The 23,449-nt window shown below is 41.0% G+C and overlaps 1 protein-coding gene across 2 annotated transcripts in view; it reads right to left on the bottom strand.

Annotated features, from left to right (window-relative positions):
* Positions 1-17,338, bottom strand: part of SRGAP1 (SLIT-ROBO Rho GTPase activating protein 1) — a 284,958-nt gene extending 267,620 nt beyond the window's left edge. The window contains exon 1 of one of the 2 annotated variants that reach the window (XM_049625895.1): positions 16,102-17,338. In XM_049625895.1, coding sequence (XP_049481852.1) covers positions 16,102-16,168 — 67 coding nt within the window. In that variant the 5' untranslated portion in view covers positions 16,169-17,338. The remainder of the gene's footprint in view (positions 1-16,101) is intronic. The other variant, XM_049625894.1, reaches the window with a different exon arrangement.
* Positions 17,339-23,449: the final 6,111 nt, after the last annotated feature.

Raw genomic sequence — 23,449 nt, 5'->3', positions numbered from 1 at the left:
TTCTTCCAAACTTTCAAGGAAAGGAATATTCCAAAATGTCAAACTCCTCCACAAAATAGAAAGAGAAGTAATACTCTCCAACACATTATGTGAGGCTAGTATAACTTAGATATGAACCCAGACAAGGATATTATCATAAAGGAAAACCACGGGCCAGTTTCATTCAGGTATTGAGAGGCAAAAAACCCTTAATACTGGCAAACTGAATCCAATTGTTTTTGTTTTCAAAGTTTATTTATTTATTTATTTAGAGAGAGAGCGCGCAGGGGGAGGGGCAGAGAGAAAGAAGAGATAGACTTCCAAGCAGGCTCTGAGCTGTCAGCATGGAGCAAGACATGGCTTGATCTCATGAACCACAAGATAATGACATGAGCTGAAACCAAGAGCCTGATGCTTAACCAACTGAGCCACCCAGGTGCCCCTCCAACTGTTTTTATATACATAAAATACAACAGTGAAGACAGTTTAATTCTAGAATGCAAAGATGGTTTAATATTAGGCAACCTATAAACATTACTCAACACATTAACAGATTAAAGAAAAAGCATTAATAGACACAAAAAGAAAAAAAGATAACATTCAACCACCTATTAATGATTAAAATCTCAAGTAAACAAGAAATATAAGAGATTATACTTAACCTGATGAAAAATGCCTATAACAAACCGAAAACAATCATCATCCTTTAAGGGAGGACAAGCTTAAAACCAATCCCTTTAAATCGAGAACAAGAAAAGAATGCCAAAGTCACCACTTTTATTAACTTTGTACTCCAAATTCTGTCTAGGGCAAAAATACAAGAAAAATAAATTAAAGCCATAAAGTTTGGAAAGTGGGAAATAAAACTGTCTTGCTTTGCAAATAATTTTTTTACAAAAAAGAAAAAAAAAGAATTAGACATAGTAATAGACCAGCAAAGTGGTGTGATATGAGACCAATATGCAAAAATAAACTGCATTTCTGTATAACAGAAAACAATTTTAGAAGAGATCTCATGAACATTAATAATAAAAATATCATGAAATAAATCTAACAAAAACATAGAAAATATAAAACTTTATAGTAAGACATTTTAACAAGAACTAAGTAAATGGAGAAATATTCACATTAATGCATAGGAAGAACTAATATTATATAGATGCTAACTCCCTTCTAGTTGACTTACAATGTCACACAATTTCAATCAAAATGCCTGTAGGTTTCCCAGGGAAGGAAAAGCTGATGCTAAAATGTATATGGAAGAGAAAAGACCAAGATCCCCAAGGTAGTTCTGAAAAAATAAGTAAGGAGGATTTGGCCTATCAGATATAAAGAGTTATTATAAAGCTACTGTAATTAAAAGAATGTAATACTGGTGCAGTAACCTATAACTAACCAATGAAACATAACAGTACCCAGAGATAAATTCATGCACATATGAAACTGTAATCAGGACAGAAGGAACTGGGGGGCACCTGGGTGGTTCAGTCAGTAGAGCATGCAACTCTTGATCTCAGGGTCCTGAGTTCAAGTCCCACAATAGGCACAGAGCTTACTTTAAAAATTACACAAAATAAGACAAAACAAAATCAAAGAAAGTAAAATAAAATAAGAAACTATTTAGCAAATAAAACTAAAAAAATAAATTTGGCCATTCATATGAAAAGAACTGAAAATATATCCCTAGCTCACAGTATGAACAATAAACTTCAGATGAATTAAAACCCCATTAATTTGTCAAAAACAAAATTTTAAAACATTTAGAAGAGGATGTAGACAGATATCTTTCTGACTTCAAAGTAGGGAAAGAATTGCTTAAACACCAAACATAGGTTAATAATTGATACATCTAATAAATTTAAACAACCTCTGTTTATCAAAAGATACCTTTTATAATTGTGAAAGTATAAGCTACAACCATGATGAAGATATTTGCCATAGTTATAATTGGTAAGAAATTAATATTGAGAACATACTAAAAAGAAAAACTAAAAAATCAACAAGAAGACAAACTAACAGATAAATGGGCAAAGATATGAATAAGTATTTTAGTGACAAAAACACACAGCCAGCCAAAATGTGAAAAGATGCTCTTTTTTTTTTTTTTTTAATTTACATCTAAGTTAATTAGCATATAGCACAATAATGATTTCAGGAGTGGCATTCAGTGATTCATCCCCTATGTATAACACCCAGTGCTCATCCCTACAAGTGTCTTCCTTAATGCCCCTTACCCACTTAGCCCATCCCCCCTCCCACAACCCCTCCAGCAACCCTCAGTTTGTTCTCTGCATTTAAGAGTCTCTTCTGTCTTGTCCCCCTCCCTGTTTTTATATTAGTTTTGCTTCCCTTCCCTTATGTTAATCTGTTTTATATCTTAAATTCCACATATAAGTGAAGTCATGATATTTGTCTTTCTCTGACTAATTTCACTTAGCATAATACCCTCTGGTTCCATCCATGTTATTGCAAACGGCAAGATTTCATTCTTTTTGATTGCCCAGTAATACTCCATTGTACATAGATACCACATCTTCTTTATCCATTCATCCATTGATGGACATTTTGGCTCTTTCCATACTTTGGCTACTGTTGATAGCACAGCTATAAACACTGGGGTGCACATGCCCTTTCAAAACAGCACACTTGTATTCTTTAGGTAAGCACCTAGCAGTGCAATTGCTGGGTCATAGAGTAATTCTATTTTTAATTTTTTGAGGAACCTCCATACTGTTTTCCAGAGTGGCTGCACAAGTTTGCATTCCCACCAGCAGGGCAAAAGGGTTCCTCTTTTCCCACATCCTCACCAATATCTGTTACTGCCTGAGTTGTTAATGTTAGCCATTCTGACAAGCGTGAGGTGGTATCTCATTGTGGTCTTGATTTGTATTTCCCTGATGATGAGTGATGTTGAGCATTTTTTCATGTGTCGGTTGGCCATCTGGATGCCCTGTTTGGAAAAGTGTCGATTCATGTCTTTTGCCCATTTCTTCACTGGATTATTTGTTTTTTTGGGTGTTGTGTTTAGTAAGTTCTTTACAGATTTTGAACACTAATCTTTATCTGAGATGTCATTTCCAAATATCTTCTCCCATTTCATTGGCTGCATTTTAGTTTTGCTGATTGTTTCCTTTGCTGTGCAGAAGCTTTTTATATTGATGAGGTCCCAATAGTTCATTTTTGGTTTTGTTTTCCTTGCCTCCAGAGACATGCTGAGTAAGAAGTTGCTGTGGCCGAGGTCAAAGAGGTTTCTCCTCCACGATTTTGATGGCTTCCTAACTTACGTTTAGATCTTTCATCCATTTTGAGTTCATTTTTGTGTATGGTGTAAGAAAGTGGTCCAGGCTCATTTTTCTGCGTGTCGCTGTCCAGTTTTCCCAACACCATTTGCTGAAGAGACTTTCTTTATTCCGTTGGATATTCTTTCCTGCTTTGTCAAAGACTAGTTGGCCATATATTTGTGAGTCCATTTCTGGGTTCTCTATTCTGTTCCATTGATCTAAGGGTCTGTTTTGTGCCAGTACCATACTATCTTGATTATTACAGCTTTGTAACATATCTTGAAGTCCAGGACTGTGATGCCTCCAGCTTTGTTTTTTTCAGGAGTGCCTTAGCTATTCAGGGAAGATGTTCTACCTTATTAGCAATGAAACACATACAAATTAAAACAAAATACCATTTCGCCCCCAAATAGATTGCCTCTCCAGAAAACCTATCTTTATTGCTGCTTATTGTCCACTAAAATCTTCCTCTCCTTGGAGCACCTGGGTGACTCATTTGGTTAAACTTCAGACTTTGGCTCGGATCATGATCTCATGGTTTGTGAATTCAAGCCCTGTGTCATGTTCTGCACTCATGACGCAGTCCCTGCTTGGGATTCTCACTCTCTCCCTCTCTCTGCCCCTCCTCCACTGACACCCTCTTTTTCAAAATAAATTTTTTAAAAATCTTTTTTTTTCTTCCAAATTTGTATTTAAATTCAAGCTAGTTAACATATGGTATTGGTTTCAGGAGATTTAGTGATTTGTCCCTTGTATATAATACCCAGTGCTCATCACGAGTGCCCTCCCTAATGCCCATCACCCATCTGGCCCATCCCCCACCCACCTCCCCTCCAGCAACTCTCAGTTTGTTCTCTATAATTAAGAGTCTCTTGGGGTACCTGGCTGGCTCAGTTGGTTGACAGTCCAACTCTTGGTTTCAGCTCAGGTCATGAGCTTATGGTTCATGGGTTTGAGCCCTGTGTTGCACTCTGTGCTGACAGCTCAGAACCTGCTTGGCATACTCTCTCTTCCTCTCTCTGCCCCTTCCCCACTTGCAGGCACACACTCTCTTGCTCTCTCAAAATAAATAAATAAACTTCTTTTAAAAAATGTGTTATGATATGCCTCCCTCTCTGTTTTTATCTTTTTTGAATGTTTATTTACTTATTTACTTACTTATTTACTTATTTTTTGAGAGACAGAGAGAGAGAGCATGCACACAAGTGGGGAAGGGGCAGAGAGAGAGGAAGACACAAAATCTGAAGCAGGCTCCAGGCTCTGAGCTATCAGCACAGAGCCTGATGTGGGGCTCGAACTCACAAACTGTGAGAACATGACCTGAGCTGAAGTCAGCCGCTTAACCAACTGAGCCACCAAGGTGCCCCTTATTTTATTTCTCCTTCCCTTCCCTTCATCTCTTTTGTTTCTAAAATTCCACATATGAGTGAAATAATATGGTATTTGTCTTTCACTGACTGATTTATTACGCTTAGATTAATATACTCTAGTTGTATCTATGTTGTCGCAAATGGCAAGACTTCATTCTTTTTGATGACTGAGTAATATTCCATTATGTATGTATAACATCGTCTTTCTTCATCAGCTGACGGACATTTGGGATTTCTTCATAGTCTGGCTATTATTGATAATGCTGCCATACACACTGGAGCGTAGGGGTGCCTGGGTGGCTCAGCTGGTTGTATGTCCAATTCTTGATCTCAGCTCAGGTCATGATCTCATAGTTGACTTCAAGCCCTGCTTCAGGCTCTGTGCTGACAGTGTGGAGCCTGCTTGGGATTCTCTCTCTCCTCTCTCTCTGCCCCGACCCCACTTGAGCTCTCTCTTTTTTTCTCTCAACATAAACAAACTTAAAAGAAATTGTTTTTGAAAGATTTACTAAAAAAATGTTGGGGTGCATGTGCCCCTTTGAATCAGTATTTTTGTATCCTTTGGATAAATACCTAGTAATGCAATTGCTGGGGTCATAGTGTAGTTCTATTTAAAATCTTCCTCTCCTTCTGCCATGGTCACAGAGTCGTAGCAGGAAACCAGGCTGTCCAGACAGACTATGTTTGCAATCTCCCCTATAGCAGATGTGGCCATGTGACTAAATTCTCACTCGTTCAATGAATGAAAATTGTGTGTGCTACTTGTGGCCTGGGTTTTAAAACACTGGGGCATGTGCTCCTCAAGACTCCTTTTCCTTCCCATGAGCCAGAACACGGATATACTTAACACCCAGTTTCAACCAGGGAGACAAGTTCAGTTCCCTAGGTGACAGCAGACCAACAAGGTGGAGAAAATTCCAATAATTTAATGAAGCAAAGCAATTCTGATGGCCTGGATCACACACCTTCAGAACGTGGTACAAGAGACAAAGGAAAGAAAGGAAATAAGGGAAATAGGGAACAAAGGGAAGGAAGGAAAAAAGAAAAATCTCTATGTTTTTACATTGCTGTCTTCTAGGGTTCTCTTTAGTGTAACAGTTTAGCATTTACCTTAAATAATCTGTTGCTCCACAGTGTTTCAGGATGCAGAGTTCTGATCCATTCCTGGGAAGAGTGTAAATACCCAGGATTTTGAGAAAAGTCTGACATTACCTAGTAAAGTTGAACATGCTCATTCCTTATGACTCAGTAAGTATACCTAGAGAAATGTACACCAGGAGACACCTATAGGATATTATTATTCATAATAGCAAAAAACTACAAATAACCCAAATGTCATACCGAATGAATAGACTATTTTTACACACTGGAATAAATACACCAATGAAAATAAATTAACTACAGCTGCACACATTCGTGTGGATTAATCTTAATATCATAATATTGAGTGAAAAATGGAAGTCGTAAGAACACTTAAAATTTTTTATTAGGAAAAATTGTAAACACTCTCAAAAATAAGAGAATAATATAGTGAACCCCACATACTCAATGATTATTAATTCATGGACAATCCTATTTTATCTGTGTTCCTACCTATTTCACCTTCCCCCAGATTATTCTGTAGCATATCCTAGACACCATAATTTCACCCATAAATATATCAGCATGTATACTCAAAAGATAAAGATTTTTTATACATGCCAAAATACTATTATTTTAATTTTTTAAGTAATATCAATTTCTCAATACCATGAAAACATCTGGTACATGTTCAAATTGCTCTGTATTTTTTTTTACATAATCTCTATGCCCATTATGGGGGCTCAAACTCACAACCCCAAGATCAAGAGTCGTATGCTCTACTGACTAAACTAAGACTGGTGCCCCTAAACAGCTCTGTATTCTTCATGTACAAACACAACATACAACAAAACCATAAAGGAGGGGCGCCTGGGTGGCTCATTTGGTTAAGCATTGGATTCTTGATTTCCGCTCAGGTCATGATCTTGAGGTTCATGGGTTTGTTGGGTTTTTTTTTAATGTTTATTTATTTATTTATTTTATTTTTATTTTAATTTTATTTTTTATTTTTTAAAATTTACATCCAAATTAGTTAGCATAGAGTGAAACAATGATTTCAGGAGTAGATTCCTTAGTGCCCCTTACCCATTTAGCCCATTCCCCCTCCCACAACCCCTCCAGCAACCCTCAGTTTGTTCTCCATATTTAGGAGTCTCTTCTGTTTTGTCCCCCTCCCTGTTTTTATATTATTTTTGCTTCCCTTCCCTTATGTTCATCTGTTTTGTCTCTTAAAGTCCTCATATGAGTGAAGTCATATGATTTTTGTCTTTCTCTGACTAATTTCACTTAGCATAATACCCTCCATTTCCATCCATGTAGTTGCAAATGGCAAGATTTCATTCTTTTTGATTGCTGAGTAATACTCCATTGTGTGTGTGTGTGTGTGTGTGTGTGTGTGTGTGTGTGTGTACACCACATTTTCTTTATCCATTCATCCATCTGTGGACATTTGGGCTCTTTCCATACTTTGGCTATTGTTGATAGTGCTGCTATAAACATGGGGATGCATGTGTCCCTTCGAATCAGCACACCTGTATCCTGTGGATAAACACCTAGTAGTGCAATTGCTGGGTCAGAGGGTAGTTCTATTTTTAGCTTTTTGAGGAACCTCCATACTGTTTTCCAGAGTGGCTGCACCAGCTTGCATTCCCACCAACAATGCAAAAGAGATCTTCTTTCTCCACATCCTCTCCAACATCTGTTGTTGCCTGAGTTGTCATTGTGACAGGTATAAGGTGGTATCTCAATGTGGTTTTGATTTGTATTTCCCTGATGATGAGTGATGTTGAGCATTTTTTCATGTGTCGGTTGGCCATCTGGATGTCTTCTTTGGAGAAGTGTCTATTCATGTCTTTTGCCCATTTCATCACTGGATTATTTGTTTTTTGGGTGTTGTGTTTGATAAGTTCTTTATAGATTTTGGATACTAACCCTTTATCTGATATGTCGTTTGCAAATATCTTCTCCCATTCTGTCGGTTGCCTTTTACTTTTGTGTATTGTTTCCCTCACTGTGCAGAAGCTTTTTATTTTGATAAGGTCCCAGTAGTTCATTTTTGCTTTTGTTTCCCTTGCCTCCAGAGACATGTTGAGTAAGAAGTTGCTGCGGCCAAGATCAAAGAGGTTTTTGCCTGCCTTCTCCTCGAGGATTTTGATGGCTTCCTGTCTTACATTGAGGTCTTTTATCCATTTTGAGTTTATTTTTGTGTATGGTGTAAGAAAGTGGTCCAGGTTCATTCTTCTGCATGTCGCTTTCCAGTTTTCCCAGCACCACTTGCTGAAGAGACTGTCTTTATTCCAATGGATATTCTTTCCTGCTTTGTCAAAGGTTAGTTGGCCATACGTTTGTGGGTCCATTTCTGTGTTCTCTACTCTGTTCCATTGATCAGAGTGTCTGTTCTTGTGCCAGTACCATACTGTCTTGATGATTATAGCTTTGTAGTACAGCTTGAAGTCTGGGATTGTGATGCCTCCTGCTTTGGTTTTCTTTTTCAAGATCGCTTTGGCTATTCGGGGTCTTTTCTGGTTCCATACAAATTTTAGGATTATTTGTTCCAGCTCTGTGAAGAATGCTGGTGGTACTTTGATAGGGATTGCATTGAATATGTAGATTGCTTTAGGTAGTATCGACATTTTCACAATATTTGTACTTCCTATCCAGAAGCATGGAATCTTTTTCCATTTTTTTGTGTTTTCTTCAATTTCTTTCATAAGGTTTCTATAGTTTTCAGTGTATAGATTTTTCACGTCTTTGGTCAGATTTATTCCTAGGTATTTTATGGTTTTTCGAGGTTCATGGGTTTGAGCCCTACATCAGGCTCTGAGCTGAAAGTGCATAGCCTGCTTGGTATTCTCTCTCCCCTCTCCCTGCCCCTCCCCCCCTTTCTGACACACACACACACACACACACACACACACACACAATAAAGGAAACTATAAAATGGTCATAAATTCTAAAGAAAATAAGGGAATGACTTTAACACTAAATTCATCGGAATTGTTGGGGGGGGGGGGGCAGTCCATGGGATGAAGGAAGATTTGTCAGGAAAAGGGCAACATGGGATTTCTAAGACACTGAAAATGTGTCTAACAGCTGAGCTAACAGCTCAGGTATTCATTTTATTTTTTTAGTTGTGAATAATCATTGTCTATACCTATTTGTATATACATTTCACCAAAAAAAGAAAAGAGAAGTTGCTATTCCTAACAGACACACACATGCACACGCGCGCACGCACACACACACACACACACACACACACACACACACACTAGCTGAACTCAAAGCAAAGCAAAACCAAAATATATCACTAAGTTGTAAGCAAACCAGAAGTTTGAAACTGTGCTGTGGACAAATGTGATCAGCAGAGGTTCAAGCCAAAGATCAAGTTTTGCTTGGATTTACTTTGTCCCATCCCCATCCTGAAAGAGGGTGGAGCTCAAGGTGAGATTCTGGCATTAAACCAGTTGACTTACCAAGGTATACTGCCAAAAACACAGGAAGTACAACATATACCGAGAAGGAAGAGAACCGGAAATTCCTTCCACCATGCATTACAGCCGACTATGTGCATGTGAAGCTCAGCCCCACTCATGCAAAGCAGCCACAACAGTGACCTGCACACCACGAGCACTCTAACTGGTAGCTGCTGGTGTGATTATTTTTCATTCTTATTATTTCACCATCCTTTTATAGTCTTTTTTTTCAACTATTATATTTCTCCAGGTGCACCTGGGTGGCTCAGTCAGTTGAGTGACTTTAATTCAGGTCATGATCTCCCAGTTCGTGAGTTTGAGCCCCATATCGGGTTCACTGCTGTCAATGCAGAGCCTGCTTTGGATCCTCTGTCCCCCTCTCGCTGCCCCTCCGCCACTTGCACTCTCTGTCTCTCAAAAATAAATATTTAACAAAAAATAAAAAATAAAAAAAAAATAATAAAATATTTCTCCGTACCAAAATGTTCTTCAAAAACTGTTGGGGCACCTGGGTGGCTCAGTCGGTTAAGTATCTGACTCTTGATTTTGGCTCAGGGCATGATCTTACAGCCTGTGGGATTGAGCCCCTCACTTGGTATTCTCTCTCTCCCTCTCTCTCTCTGCCCCCCCCCAAATAAATAAACTGAAAAAAAAAAAAAACTACTGTTAATGACTGCATAACATTCCATGTGTATAAGTTAGTTAACCATCCCCAGTGGAATTTAGTTAACCATTCCCCACTGTTGGACATTTAGTTTGGTTTTAACTTTATGACTTTCTAAAGAAGTTACACACTACTTGAATTCAGTTTAGTTCTGTGGTAATACTTTATTGGACACCCTCCATAATTTTCAATGATCACCATGTTAACTTATACTATAAAGGAATGATAATCCAAATATCACTCTACCCACTCAAGAAATATTTAATAAAGCCCTGTACTAAAAGGTATGAAAGATACATAAATAATAAATTCTATTGTCATAGTACTTTCTGTTATATGTCAATTATACTTCAATAAAACTGGAAAAGAACAAAGTACTGTCTCATGAAGAATCAAATTCACAGTTATAAATTAATTCTTCATTTCCATATTAATTTAAAAAATATATTTTTCTCAAGACCCTGAAATTAAACCAGTGACTTGATCCGATGTCATAAGAATCCTTTTTACCACCAGTAAATAAAATCTGCTGACTGGACCACAGTTTTCACTTCCCATAAAATGTCACTGAACAAAGGTAAAGAAAATTTAAAACAAAAGTTGCAAGCCAACACACGGCAGCTCAGGAAGTAGGCTTTTAGGCTCTGTTACTTGGATGAAAAATGACAACAAAAAATCCACTTATAAGCTGCTGGGGATCTCTCTGGTTTGCCTACCACATTTCCCTTTTTATATACGCCATTCCAAAAGTACATGGGACTTTATCAGAATGATTAAAGATTCGCCCACTTTGGGATTTATTCCGGTAGCAGGCTGGTGATTACTTATTTGAATTTCAAAAAGCTCATTTAAGTCAGAATGTAACAAAGAAGCAGTTGAAATATAAAGAAAACTAAAATTAAACAGACAAGGACTAATTTTTACTGACTATTTATTATGTGCAAGCCTGTGACAAAGCTTTCCACAAATCACCTCATTGAAACCTTAGAAAAACAAGAAGGTAAGTACTATTATCAGCCCCATTTTACAGATGAAGAAATGGACTCTCAGAGACCACGCGTGTGATCAGTGGCAGGGCTGGATGACTAACACCAAAATCTGTGCTCTTAAACATGATGTTCTCTTTCCTCCCATCCTGAAATAATAACAGGAGTGCATATATATGTTGTCAACAAAGTAGAAAGTAACTCCAGACCAACAAACAAATACTTTCAAATGATTAAAAGTGTTCTCAAACAACGATCCCTGATCCCACCTTTTACCTCAAAAAATGAAAACAAAAATAGAGTAAGGAGATATACAGTTTACTCTCTTTACCTTAATTTTTAATTGTCTGAACCGAAGTGAAATAGGTAGCATGAATGAAATCAGAAAAGGGTCTGGTGAAGCTACAAAGCAGACTCGCAAACCAGAACCAGAGTTGAAAATGTGTGCCCCCTATATTGGTCAACACTTCACAAGAGTAAGCAAACCAATCTCGATTGCCAGAACTGAGATTTATCATGCTGTAGCACATGCCAACTTGCATCTGTATTTCAGAAGGACGTGTTCTGCTCAAAAATTTCTCCCAAACTATTCCTTAATAGATTTTGAAGTTCATGAAACTAATCAGGGTTTCCGGGCAACGTAACAGGGCTTACTACACTAGCTGGCATTAGTTTGACCAAAATTTCAAGGAAGTTACAATTGTACATATTCACCATATTTTTTCCCCTGATCTTTTTTTTTTTTTTTTTAATTTTTTTTTTCAACGTTTTTTATTTATTTTTGGCACAGAGAGAGACAGAGCATGAACGGGCGAGGGGCAGAGAGAGAGGGAGACACAGAATCGGAAACAGGCTCCAGGCTCTGAGCCATCAGCCCAGAGCCTGACGCGGGGCTCGAACTCACGGACCGCGAGATCGTGACCTGGCTGAAGTCGGACGCTTAGCCGACTGCGCCACCCAGGCGCCCCTTTCCCCTGATCTTAAGGCAAGCATGTGAAGCCGCTGCCCGCGCATTGTGGTTTCTTGAAATGATCTTGGTGAAAAAAACAACTTAGTTACGGCTAATCAATTTAATTAACTCCTCCTGTTAACAGACCAGAGGCGTTGCTGTTCTCTTCTAGGTCCAACTAGGATTCCTTCAATGAATGTAAAGTCTAAATAGTGAAGTGTTCTATCTCCTGCTGTACTTTGTGAGGAATCTAAAAGTAAATCATTGTTCCTGAAAACAAACGACCTGGGTTTTTAGCCCCAGGTATGTTAATTGTGTAACTCTATCATTATGCTTCCTTGCATCGTATAAATGAATGGGTTGGACAGGAAATGTTTCATGTCCCTCCCAGCTATAAAGTTTTAATTCATAATTTAAGTTGTTGCTGTTTTCTATTACAGGTTACGTGAAAGGACATCAGATGCAGACACAGGTTCCATATTAGTGACAGCAGCACTTTTTCCTGTTGAAACCCACTGCATGACATGGGGTCATATCAAATTGAATTGGCATTTCCTCGTGTTCCATCTGCTACCAAAATGTACTATTTGTAGTTCAGGCAGCAGAGTGGTCGAAGAAGAACAGATTTTCTTGGCACTTCCTGCACATATGGCATGTAGATGAGTAGGAGATTATCCCTGAGAAAATACTGCAAATAATAGCTGTCAATTCTTAGCAACTAACAACATGCATTATTAAAAACAAACACAACCTCTCGTTCATGAGTTCCACCTCACAAAATGTGTCTTTTGATTCTTTTGGCTCCCATATGGGAGCTAGTAGTTTTTTTATGTGAGCCACAATACTTTTGCTGCAGAATTAAAAAATTGCATAGAATACTAAAATCCAGATAATCTCCAAACCTTCTGTTAGCCAGTTGTTATGATCTTTTCTACTGCTAAGCTTTTTGCCAGAGATGCTAACAAGTAACAGTCAACTGATAGGAGTTTAATACACTTCTCCAGACAAGTAGCTTTTTAAGAGCCCCCACAAACAAGAGATTAACTTCTCTGGATTCTAAATCTTTGAGAAGTTGACTAACATGCATGAAATAGTCTTTCTTCTCCTAGCTAACACACTCCTTTTAAATTTAAGGGGGGGGGGTGCCTTTTGTCCCTGATTTAAACCAATCTATTCTTCGATAATGTGTATAATTCACAATTCTACCCCCTCTTACAATTGTGTGCTATGCTTTTCTGAACATGGTTTTATTATTTTTCTGTATTTCCTATTGCATTACATTTTAATTTTCTGAGAACTCAAATAATGTATAGTGTTTGTGAACTGATTATTTTTTTTAAAAAGTGAAAGCAAAGGGGATTCCCACCCCCGCCCCACCAAACCAGGTGGTAAATGAAACACAAAAGGCTTGAAAATTTTTCTAAGTTATTAATTGAATTAATTGAATTGACACGACATCTTAGAAATGAGGGAATCCAAACTCCTTATCTTATAGGTAAGACAACCAAAAGTCAGAAACTAAGTGACTTACCATGACATATCTAACTAGATGTATTTATGGTTTTATATGTAAAATTACACACTGTCACCTATGATGGTTCTTTCCACAGTTGAGAACAGCTCCGGGAAGTCTGTTCCTAAAACATGTGCAGGCAGCCACACTGGCAAAATCCCACATCTGGAGTCACTCCTTGAGATCAAATCATTATCTCAGAAATTCTGAGATACGTGCAACTGGTATCAGGGAAACGGGAGAGAGAAAGAAAGAACAATACTCCAGAGTATTAAGTTTTAAGTCAGAAGGTTAAAAAAAAAATCACACATAATAAAAAATGACTCTTGAAATCACCCTTACCCAGAGAGTCACCCAGAGAGTCCAATATATATGACTTTATTCACAGGGAACAAACCTATGTCTTCTGGGTCCAGCACAGCTGGTTTTCTGTTAGCAATCAAACAGGCCACATTTCTTTTGTTTATCATCAGATGAAATAGTTGGCTGGAATTAAAAGAGGTAGTTGTTCCAAAACCACGTATCTTTAAACAGCACACTAGCACTCTGCCAGGGTAAGATGTTCACCCTTAAAGAGGGACTCAGGAAATACAACAGAAAATCAGAGTCCTGCATTTCACATCCCTAGTAAGGAACCTACTGTCACTGCATGGGACAGCTTGGCCTCATGCACTATTTCACCGTCATTTTTGTCCCACTTGATCTTGATTTTGCCTAGAAGTGCAGGTGTACTGGTGCCCTTAAAGGTGTACATGATCCAACTCCACTGTATTACCCTATTCCCATAACTGCATATGGGTAGGATGATGTGGGTTAGACATAGGATGTGTGAAAGCAGATAGTCTGGACGCAGGTCCTGATGAGAAGGGCAGGTCAGGTGTCAGAAAGAGTCATACAGCAGCCTCTTTCAGGCTGTAGGTCTGTGTAAATGAGGAAGGTTGAGAGGACTAGGGATCACTTTCTATGGGGCTGAATTTGTTCCAAAAATAATCTTTACCGTGTTCATAATTTTTCCTTGCATTGGATTTGATAGACGCATTGTAAACATTGCAACACATCCCATTTTATTGATTTTTAATCAGTGTAGAGGGCCTGTATCTCAAGCACATTAGTAATCATGTAACAATAGAATTCACATTCTGAAAGAAATTAACCATGAAACTATTTTTCATATAAGGACTTGATCATGGACAAATGAGCTTAGAACAGAAATAACTAAGCCAATACTTGAAAGTGCATTCTGCCAGCCGGTGCTCCAGGCAGCAAGAAAGCCAGACTACCATCCCTCCATAATCTACCACAAAGAGCCATGTGCAAAACCTTGCACAAGGAATGGTGATGAGGAACAAGAGTCCCACCTTAAAATGAAAGGTTGTTCAGGCCGTGCTGGAGTAACATTAAGAGAGGTTCTGCTTATGAAAAAGTTTACCTGTCACTAAGGAAATAATTACTCCTCTGCTATCCTAACTTCCATGTCAATGTAAACAGTTGCTGTAAGTAGAAATTATCTTAATTACAAGCAGTTAAAAATCGGTTCCCTGAACAGTGTTTAGCTTACATCCTTTATAGGGGTTAGCCTAAAGGAAAGCATGAGTCCCTGGGCTTCCACACGGCCTTTGTTGGTGGCCTAGATGAGTGGGTCCAAATCCACCCTCAGGGCATGGAGGGTCCACCAGGTCCTCGCATAGGACTCTGGGCATTTCCACAACTGGACCACACAAAAGAACACCCAGGCTGCTCCTGCCTTTCCCAAGGCAAGTAAGGAGTGCCTCTCTCAGCAGCCCTTTTAGAAGACTGTATCAGAAAAAACACAGGTGTCTGCATAGCAATTGTTATGAACTTTGCAGTGAATATTCCAAAGCACAGCATCAACCTCAACACTCCATCCATTGTCTCAATAGGGAAAATCCACCCAGGAGAGACCACAGAAGATGAAAAAAACAAACAAACAAAAAAGACAAAAAAACAAACACAGCAGAGATAGATGTTCATTAAACACTTCAACAGCAACACAAAATACTTGTAGCAGAGAGAAAATCCATTTTTAAAAACCCAAGGTACATTAAGTAAAAATGCTTAATCAACCTTAATTAGGTTCCTTCATTAGTTGACAATGTAAATGGACTGAAACTACCACTTAAATATCCAAACCTTCATTTTCCATGCAAGTAGCTTCCAGCAAATGATAAAGCAATACTCCCGGGTGAGTGTGGAAGATGGCACTGAATTCTGGCCCATTGTAAAGGAGGAGTCAGATTCCACTAGTCCCCGCTTGGTTTAACAGCCAGGCTTTCAGGGAGCTGTTTTCTAAACGGCGGACTCGCCCTAATAAATTAATAGCGAACAACGTAAAGGTCTAAAATCGTCTGCACTCAATGAAGCTCCGGACCACTTGATGTCCAGACTTCAGGAAAATGATTCCTTAAAAATAACGTGACAAAGATACCAGTTAAAAACAGTAACGAGGAGAAGGAAGAGGGTAACTGGCCAGCAACCACGGCTGCCGCCTGCCTCCCGTGTTAAGTTGCCCGGCTGAAGGTGGTGGTTAAGTTACAGCCAGTTCTCTCTCTCCTGGAGGTGCGCTCTAGGAGTCGGAGAAAGCCACCCGGTTTCCAGCTCCCCGTGGGCTTGACGGGACTGGGACGGGGATGGGCTTGCACGAAGCCCAGGGTGGCTCAACCAGAAGCTCTGGCTGTCCCTCACCGCCTTCCTCCAACGCAGACACCAAGTTAGAAATGCAACTCCTCGAGCACAATGACAAGAAGGCACACAAAAGGAGCAAGGCAGCCGCTCCCATCCTTACCTTTGACTTGACTTTCATACTCGGCTATGATCTCTTTGTCCTTCTTGAATCTGCTCGGAGTGGACATTATCCAGCTGTTCTGGGTCCGCTTTCAATGGGCAAGTTCTGTTCGGTCGTCACAAACCAGTCTCCTTGGAGAGGCGGAGAGTTGTACTCCCACACACGGGGAACCCGGAGGCAGCACCCACAGGAGGTAAAGGAGGAGGAAGACGAGGAGGCGGAAAAGAGGAGCGAGCCGAGGACTAGATTAACCCGGGCGCCGGCACCATACTCTCCGCTTCGAGCTGCCGTCGGTGATCCGAGAGGGGGGGAGGGGGGCCTCGGGGCCGGAGAGGCCCGTCGCGCAAACTCCCGCGAGCCAGCGGCGGGGGGCGTCTCCCTGCCCACCCCACCCGGAGCCGGCCACTTCCTCTACGGCCGCTGGGCGGACGCGGGGTTCGCGCCGGCGCTCCGCACCATTGTTACAAACCCGCACCGGGCGCTCGGGGGCAGGGCCGGCTCTGGAGGGCGGACGCCGCGACCCTCCCTTCCTGCTCCAGCCGCCGGCTCCGCCGCTCGAGGGTCCCGCCCGGGCCGGGATGCTGCCGCCGCGGACGCCGCTCCCCCGTCGGCAAAAGCTGCCGCTAGCGCCCGGGCGGACGAGAGGAAACGTAATCCTAGAGCGAGTCCCTGCTGCCGGGCCTGAGGGCGGCCGCTGCGCGGTCTGAACGCGTCCTGGGCGCAGCACCGGCGGAGTTTAGATCTCGACAGCCGGCGCCGCGAGGGGCCTCTGCCTCCTTGGCCGCGGGGCGCCGACGCTACCTCTTTCTCCCCGTCCCGCTCTCCGCTGCTGCCCCCAGGAGGCCGCCGCTGCCTTGCACACTCGCACGCGCACCGGGAGGAGCCGCGCCCCCGGCGGCCGCAAAGTTGCCGGCGCGCACACGGCCCGCGGCTCCCCGCGCCCAGAGAGCGAACTGCGGGCGGCGGCGGCGGCGGCCGGACGGGTCCCGCGGGGCCTGGCGAAGAGGGGCAGGGCTCGCGGGAGGGGCGGCGCCGTGGCCCGTGCCCTTCGCCCTCGCCCCGCTTGGTAAGGAAGCGCAGGCTCGTCCGGGAAGATGGATGCCTCTCCCGGCCCCCCGCGGCCCCGCCCCACGCGCCGAGCCCTGGCGGCCGTAGGCGACGCCCCCCGCGCCTCGCCGGGCTGGGGCTCGGCTCCTCTCGGCGCGTGGGGCAGACCGCAGCCTCAGCAGCTGGAAAGCCCCTTCCCCACCCGGGGCCGCCTGGGTTCGAAGCAGGGGGTTCTGGAGGGGCTTTTTCCAGAATCCATCGGAGAAATCGAGAGTTGGAGCTCTCCACGACGGGAGGGGATGTGACTCCAAGACGTTGCACCCCAGTAGGAAAACTGGAGGCTCACTGAATTGTGAATGACTTGGCTGCTGAAAATCAAAAGAGGGTGAAGCTTTTCAGTGGAGATGGAGAAAAATACTCATCTGGAACACAATATTCTCCCCATCCTGGGAGTAGCTCTAGGAGCTAGGGTGGTGGAAAAGGCGTGGTCCAGCTTTCTCACGGACACATTTACCACTTGGGACCTTTCCTTTCTCCTTTCCAATCACCTCGCACACAGGGAGGGTCTGGTTTATCAAAGCGATGTGTTCAGAGGCGTGTCCAGTATACAAATGTTTTCCCTGCAAGATCTAAACAGAGTAGGGATTTTTTAGACTTTGATCATTCATTCATGTATCCAGTGATAAACTTTCACGTTCTTACTGTGGGCCAAATACCAAGCTAAGAGCTAGGGACTCCGAGGTCAGGTCCCCGCTCTAAAGGATCTCAAAGTATATTGTATGTATGTATGTATGTATGTACGTATGTATGTATAATAATACGGTAAGAGAAACACTCCTGGCTTTGGGAGTCCTGAAAAGGAAAAATGGGCTGCAAGAGGTTTGGCAAAAAGTGATATTTAAACTGGATTTGAAGGATAAATAGTAAGCAGTTTGCCACCTCAGAGAGGGAAGGGGTTGCGTTCCACGGGGAAAAAGGAACATCATACTTTGGGGCAATTGGAAATACAGTTACAAGATTATCTTCCACTAAAATACCAGATCTCTGATAGGTGAAAAACATTTTGAAAATTTTTATATATTCCAACTGATAGTCTGTGCAGGTTGTTTTTAATTGTGCAGCTTTTAAAATTTAATTTTTAAACATCTTTTTTACATTATAACAACAGAATACAGGAATAAATTGTTTTTATTTTTTTAGAAAATTTTTAAAAGGCACCTAGCTGGTTCAGTCAGTGGAGCGTGCAACTCTTGATCTCAGGGTTGTAGGTTCAAGCCCCAAGTTGGGTGCAGAAATTACTTAAAAATTAAAATCTTTAAAAAAATGTAAGTTTTTTTCCACAGTGCCAAAACAAGAGGTTAACTGCAGAACCCCTGACTGTCCTAATTTCATGTGAAACTAACTGTCTTATGTAAGAGTTGGGTGAAAAGCCAGAATATCTAAAGCAGAGAGGCTGGGAAGGAAGGTCAAGGTGAACTGGGAGAGGCCTCCTATACTGAGCTTTTAGACACAGTTCTGCAGACAACAGTGAACCTTTTAAGTAGAGTAGTGTCATGGTCACATAGGTGTTCTATAAAGATAACTGTTGGCAATGTGGAAGGATGGATTGGGCATAGGAAGAGAGAGACCAGAGATAAGCAGCTTACTTTGGTGATTATTGCAGGCAAATATAAATGTGATTCATATCATCCATCCATGGTGCTATTGGATTTATCTTATATTTGCACTTGGGAAGTACAACTTGGCAATACAAAATGCAGCCCCTAGAAATGAAGCCCCTAGAAATTATTAGCTGGAGGTAGACCTGAACCACTGTGGTAGGCACACGCCCCAAAGACTGAGTGCTCAGAGATGAATCCTAGCTCTGCAGTTTTCCTGAGTGAGCTGATAAAAATTACTGCACCTCTCCAGGCCTCACTTTCCTGTCTGTACAATGCGTTAATGCCTAGCTCCCGGAGATTTGATAAGGACTTACTGAGATCATCCTTTAAAGTGCTTATAGCAACATCAGACCATTGTACAGACCCAGTGGATGTTAGTTATCTTTGTGATTATTATCTCAGTTTTAATCTTCTTTGAAAGAAAGGTATTTAAAACTCAGAGACAGAGGGGGCAGGGCACCTGGCTGGCTAGGTCAGAAGAGTGTGTGACTCTTGATTCCTGGGTGGTGAGCTCAAGCCCTATGTTGGGTGTAGAGATTATTTAAATAAATACAACTTAAAAAAAAAAAAAAAGATTAAAAAAATAAAATCAGAGATAGTCTCTTAAATATCTTTGACTTCATCATGTCCAATAAACCATCAATAAACGGTTTTGAGTGTTAATGCCCTAATATTAGTAAATCACTGTCTTACTGTTGTTGGAAATTGGGTCCCATCCACTAAAACAAAGCATTTTGCATACATTCTTAAAAGAACCCTATAAGGTAGATACCATTGTCCTCATTTTACAGATGAGAAATTAGAAAGCCCAGTGAAGGCCTGGCTGGGCCAGAATTCCAGCCCATATCAGCTTGCCTCCAAAGTGGGTTTTCCCAATTGTTTACTCTGCTTCCTGTGAACTGACGGTTCTTTAAACTTATGAAGCAGGTTCATGTACAGTGAAATGCGTGTGACTAATTCACGGTTTGCCCTCTGTGGATGTCTTCTGATCCCGCCATGCAGCGTGATTAACAAGTCAAATGTTCTTTTCATAGTTTTCTTCTTTCAGGTTCTCCTTATCTTTCCCATACTCAAGAGCCCACTTAGTTCACAAAGCTGGGTATGGAGACTGCCTAGGACTTAAAATCCAGAAAGCCAGGGTGAGCCAGGCTTGGAGACCAGCAACTGTGATTCTAATTCTGTGACTTTGCTCCACCTTGCGGTAGCTGTTTTCTTAGCTACACAACAGCGACGGCCCCAAAGCTCACTCCTCTCCTGCCACACTCCTCTGTAGGGGCACGTGAGGAGAAATGTACAGTGCCTGATAGTAGGATCCCTGCTACATATTAATCCGCCCTGTCATCTAGTATTTGCCTTTCGGAACCACTCCAGATATCCCGAAGTACTAGTTAATGGACCATCTGAGCATATATCCTGGGAGTAGTTAGGAATATCCACAGGGTCCTTGCAGCCACAAAATAAACCATGCACCTTGCTACAGTACCACTTTGGCCCAATCCTAAATAACTTAAATCATTTTTAAAAGTTCAATACAGGGGCGCCTGGGTGGCTCAGTCAGTTGGGCGTCCGACTTCGGCTCAGGTCACGATCTCGCAGTCCGTGAGTTCGAGCCCCGTGTTGGGCTCTGTGCTGACAGCTCAGAGCCTGGAGCCTGCTTCGGATTCTGTGTCTCCCCCTCTCTCTGGCCCTCCCCTGCTCACACTCTGTCTCACTCTCTCTCTTAAAAATAAATAAACATTAAAAAAAAAATTAAAAAAAAAGTTCAATACAAATGCATTAAGGAGTTAATGCCAAATTCACACAATTCTTTTAGCTATAGTTTCAGTGTCTAAGAATTTCATGTCTGAAGTAGGCCATCCTACCGTTCCCCTTCATGGAAAGGATACCTTCTCCTCTGCCTGCCGAGATGGAAAAGTGGGTGAAGCCATGCCAACATCCTAGGTTTTAGGCTTGGATCCAGCCAGAGCATCAGAACAGCAACTGTTGGCCATGCACGTCTTATGTTGTCTTAACTCTGGGACCCCTTGGCTTCTCAAACTGCTTGCAGTGTTTTCAGTGAATCACATGTTGGTATCATGCCCGGGGCAGTGTTTTATAAAGTATGATCTTACCATTGATCATCTTCATCAGAATCACCTTAGGAGTCTATTTAGAATTCAAATATTCTGCACTTAAAGACATATTTCTCAACTTCAATATGCGTACAAATCACCTGAGAATCTTGTGAAAATAAGGTCCTAATACTTTCTGGAGTGAGGCTTGAGATCCTCCATTTCTAATAAGCTCCTAAGCCATGCCAATAATGCTGTCATAAAGGCCACACTTTGAAGAGCAAAGTCTCATAGGGTCCGAGTTTTGGGTGAGGAGGAAGTCCCCTGGTAATTCATATGCATGAGAATCTTTGCCCAAGGTCGAGGGACATTAAAAGAATATCCTTACAAAACACTAGCTACATTTACTCAAGGAATGTTGATAACATGGTCAAGGTTTTGTTTTGTTTTTTTCAATTGAATGTATCTCTAAGAAACTACTGTTTTGGGGGCACCTGGGTGGCTCAGGTCATGATCTCACAGTTCTTGGATTCAAGCGCCACAAAGGGCTCTGTGCTGACAGCTCGGAGCCTGGAGCCTGCTTTGGATTCTGTGTTTCTCCCTCTCTCTCTCTGCCCCTCCCCCACTCATGTTCTGTCTCTCAAAAATAAAAAAGGTTAAAAAAAAATTAAGAAACTAGACTCTTTTCTCCTCCAAGATAATAAACATTTTGTTTTAACTTTTTCATCCGTAAAATGGGGCTGATTATTACCTTAATAGGTTTGTGGTAGGGAATGAATGCAAAGTGTGTATAAAGCACTTAGCACCAAGCTGGGCACATAAGTGGTAAATAAACGTCATCATCCTTATTATTATTTTGGTACCAAAAGCTAACTCCCAAGTTTACAGCAAAAACACTGCAGTTATGGAGGATCTTTTGGTGTGTTTATGTGTGTCTATTTACCTCTTTGTTTAAATCTCCTATGTTAATTGAGAATTTTTTGGGTTTAAATGGGATTGTTTTGTAATTTATTAGTTTAATGTGTGTCTGCATTTCCTATACACTACCTCAAATCTTTTATAGAATGGTCTCTACAGTCTCTTCAATTCTAACCAACAAATATTTATTGAGTATCTATTAAGTTGAACCATATGACATTGCCGATATTTGACAATTTTTGACATAAAAGATGGCAATGTTATATGATTCCGTGTATGACTATGAGCCCCACAATCTGCAACTGGCATAAATTACATTCAACAACAAAAACCCACTTCCCAATATCCAAGTGAAGGCTCAGTTGAACCCTACCCACGTCTAGGGAAATCTCACTCATTCGCAAGTTGGAAGAGTCCAGCAGAGTTTGCCAGGTATTCAATCAAGAAGTATTAATCATTGTTTTAAAGGAAACTTGGCCCATAATTTAGCAGCAGCTTGTGGAAATGGACTGTATAAATAGCCATTTTTCCCTTCCCTGGCAACACAGTAGTAAAGACAAGCTGTCAGAAGATCTTGCCAATTTCATTCTGATGCACTTCCCTGGTAGAGAAGAGGGTAGAATGTAACAATAAAGGTGAGTTTAGATGAGGCCCTGGAAGGGTCAATGCGAGAGATCCTAAAAAGAGCAGGAGAGAAAGGATAGAAGAGAAAGAGAAAGAAACTGAAGGTCACAGGGAGAGAAAAAGTAAAAGAGCAACAAAAACGAATGAAGCTTCTAAAATCTTCAGTTGTGTAATTTAACTCTTCTCCACCCAAAACCCTCCTCTCTGTTTTTCAAGAAAACTCGTTACGGCTAAAATACATGAGGGCTTTTAAACACCTTCAATTTTCTTTGAATAAAATTGCCTTAGAAAAATATTATCTGCTTAAAATCACCTGTTCCCATTTTGCACAAATCGTTATTAAAATAGAATTTGCTTTGTTTAATCTCATCTTCATAACTTCCAAACACCCACACATAACAGTCTTCTCATCAGAGTTACTATTTTCTGCATTGAAAGTCTACTACAACTTCCCATGTGGCTGCCGCACAGTGTAAGCGGAATATGAATATTCAATGAGCCCACCCTGATGAAAGTATTAAATCCCATCATTTATACAAAAAAAAAAAAAAAAAAAAAGGTATTATTACTCAGAGGAAAATAGCCAAAGTTAGACAAGAAATGGCAGCTGCAATTCAGTTATCAGAATCAGAGATGGATTCGTATGTAGAGCAAACCTAACAAAAAGATTTGTTATACCAAGAAATACATGTATCTCTAATGCTTGTATTTTAGGAAATGAGTAACAGACCCCTCCCCTTCTTCCATTATACTTTAGCAGCAGACATTTTAAGGCTGCCTAATTTCATCACCTCTTTTACAGAGAAACAAGTCTATATATATGCTTCTCAGGAGCGTACCAGAGAAGCCAAAGGCTGGTAAACAGAATCCTATTTAAATATAATGGAGACACTCGCCTTTAAAAGGGTCTCAAGGTACATAGTCTTTTGTAAAAACAAAGATGATTTTTGAAAAAGGATTACCATCTGGGAACAGGAAGTCCACAGATAGTCAGGCAATTGAGGGTTATATGCGTCTAGAGCTGAGAAGCTAGGGTCTGGGACCTCA

The sequence above is a fragment of the Panthera uncia genome, chromosome B4 (genome assembly GCF_023721935.1).
Source record: "Panthera uncia isolate 11264 chromosome B4, Puncia_PCG_1.0, whole genome shotgun sequence".
In the NCBI taxonomy this organism is placed as follows: domain Eukaryota; kingdom Metazoa; phylum Chordata; class Mammalia; order Carnivora; family Felidae; genus Panthera; species Panthera uncia.
Note: the sequence above shows the minus strand (reverse complement) of the source record. Positions and strands in the feature narration are given on the sequence as shown.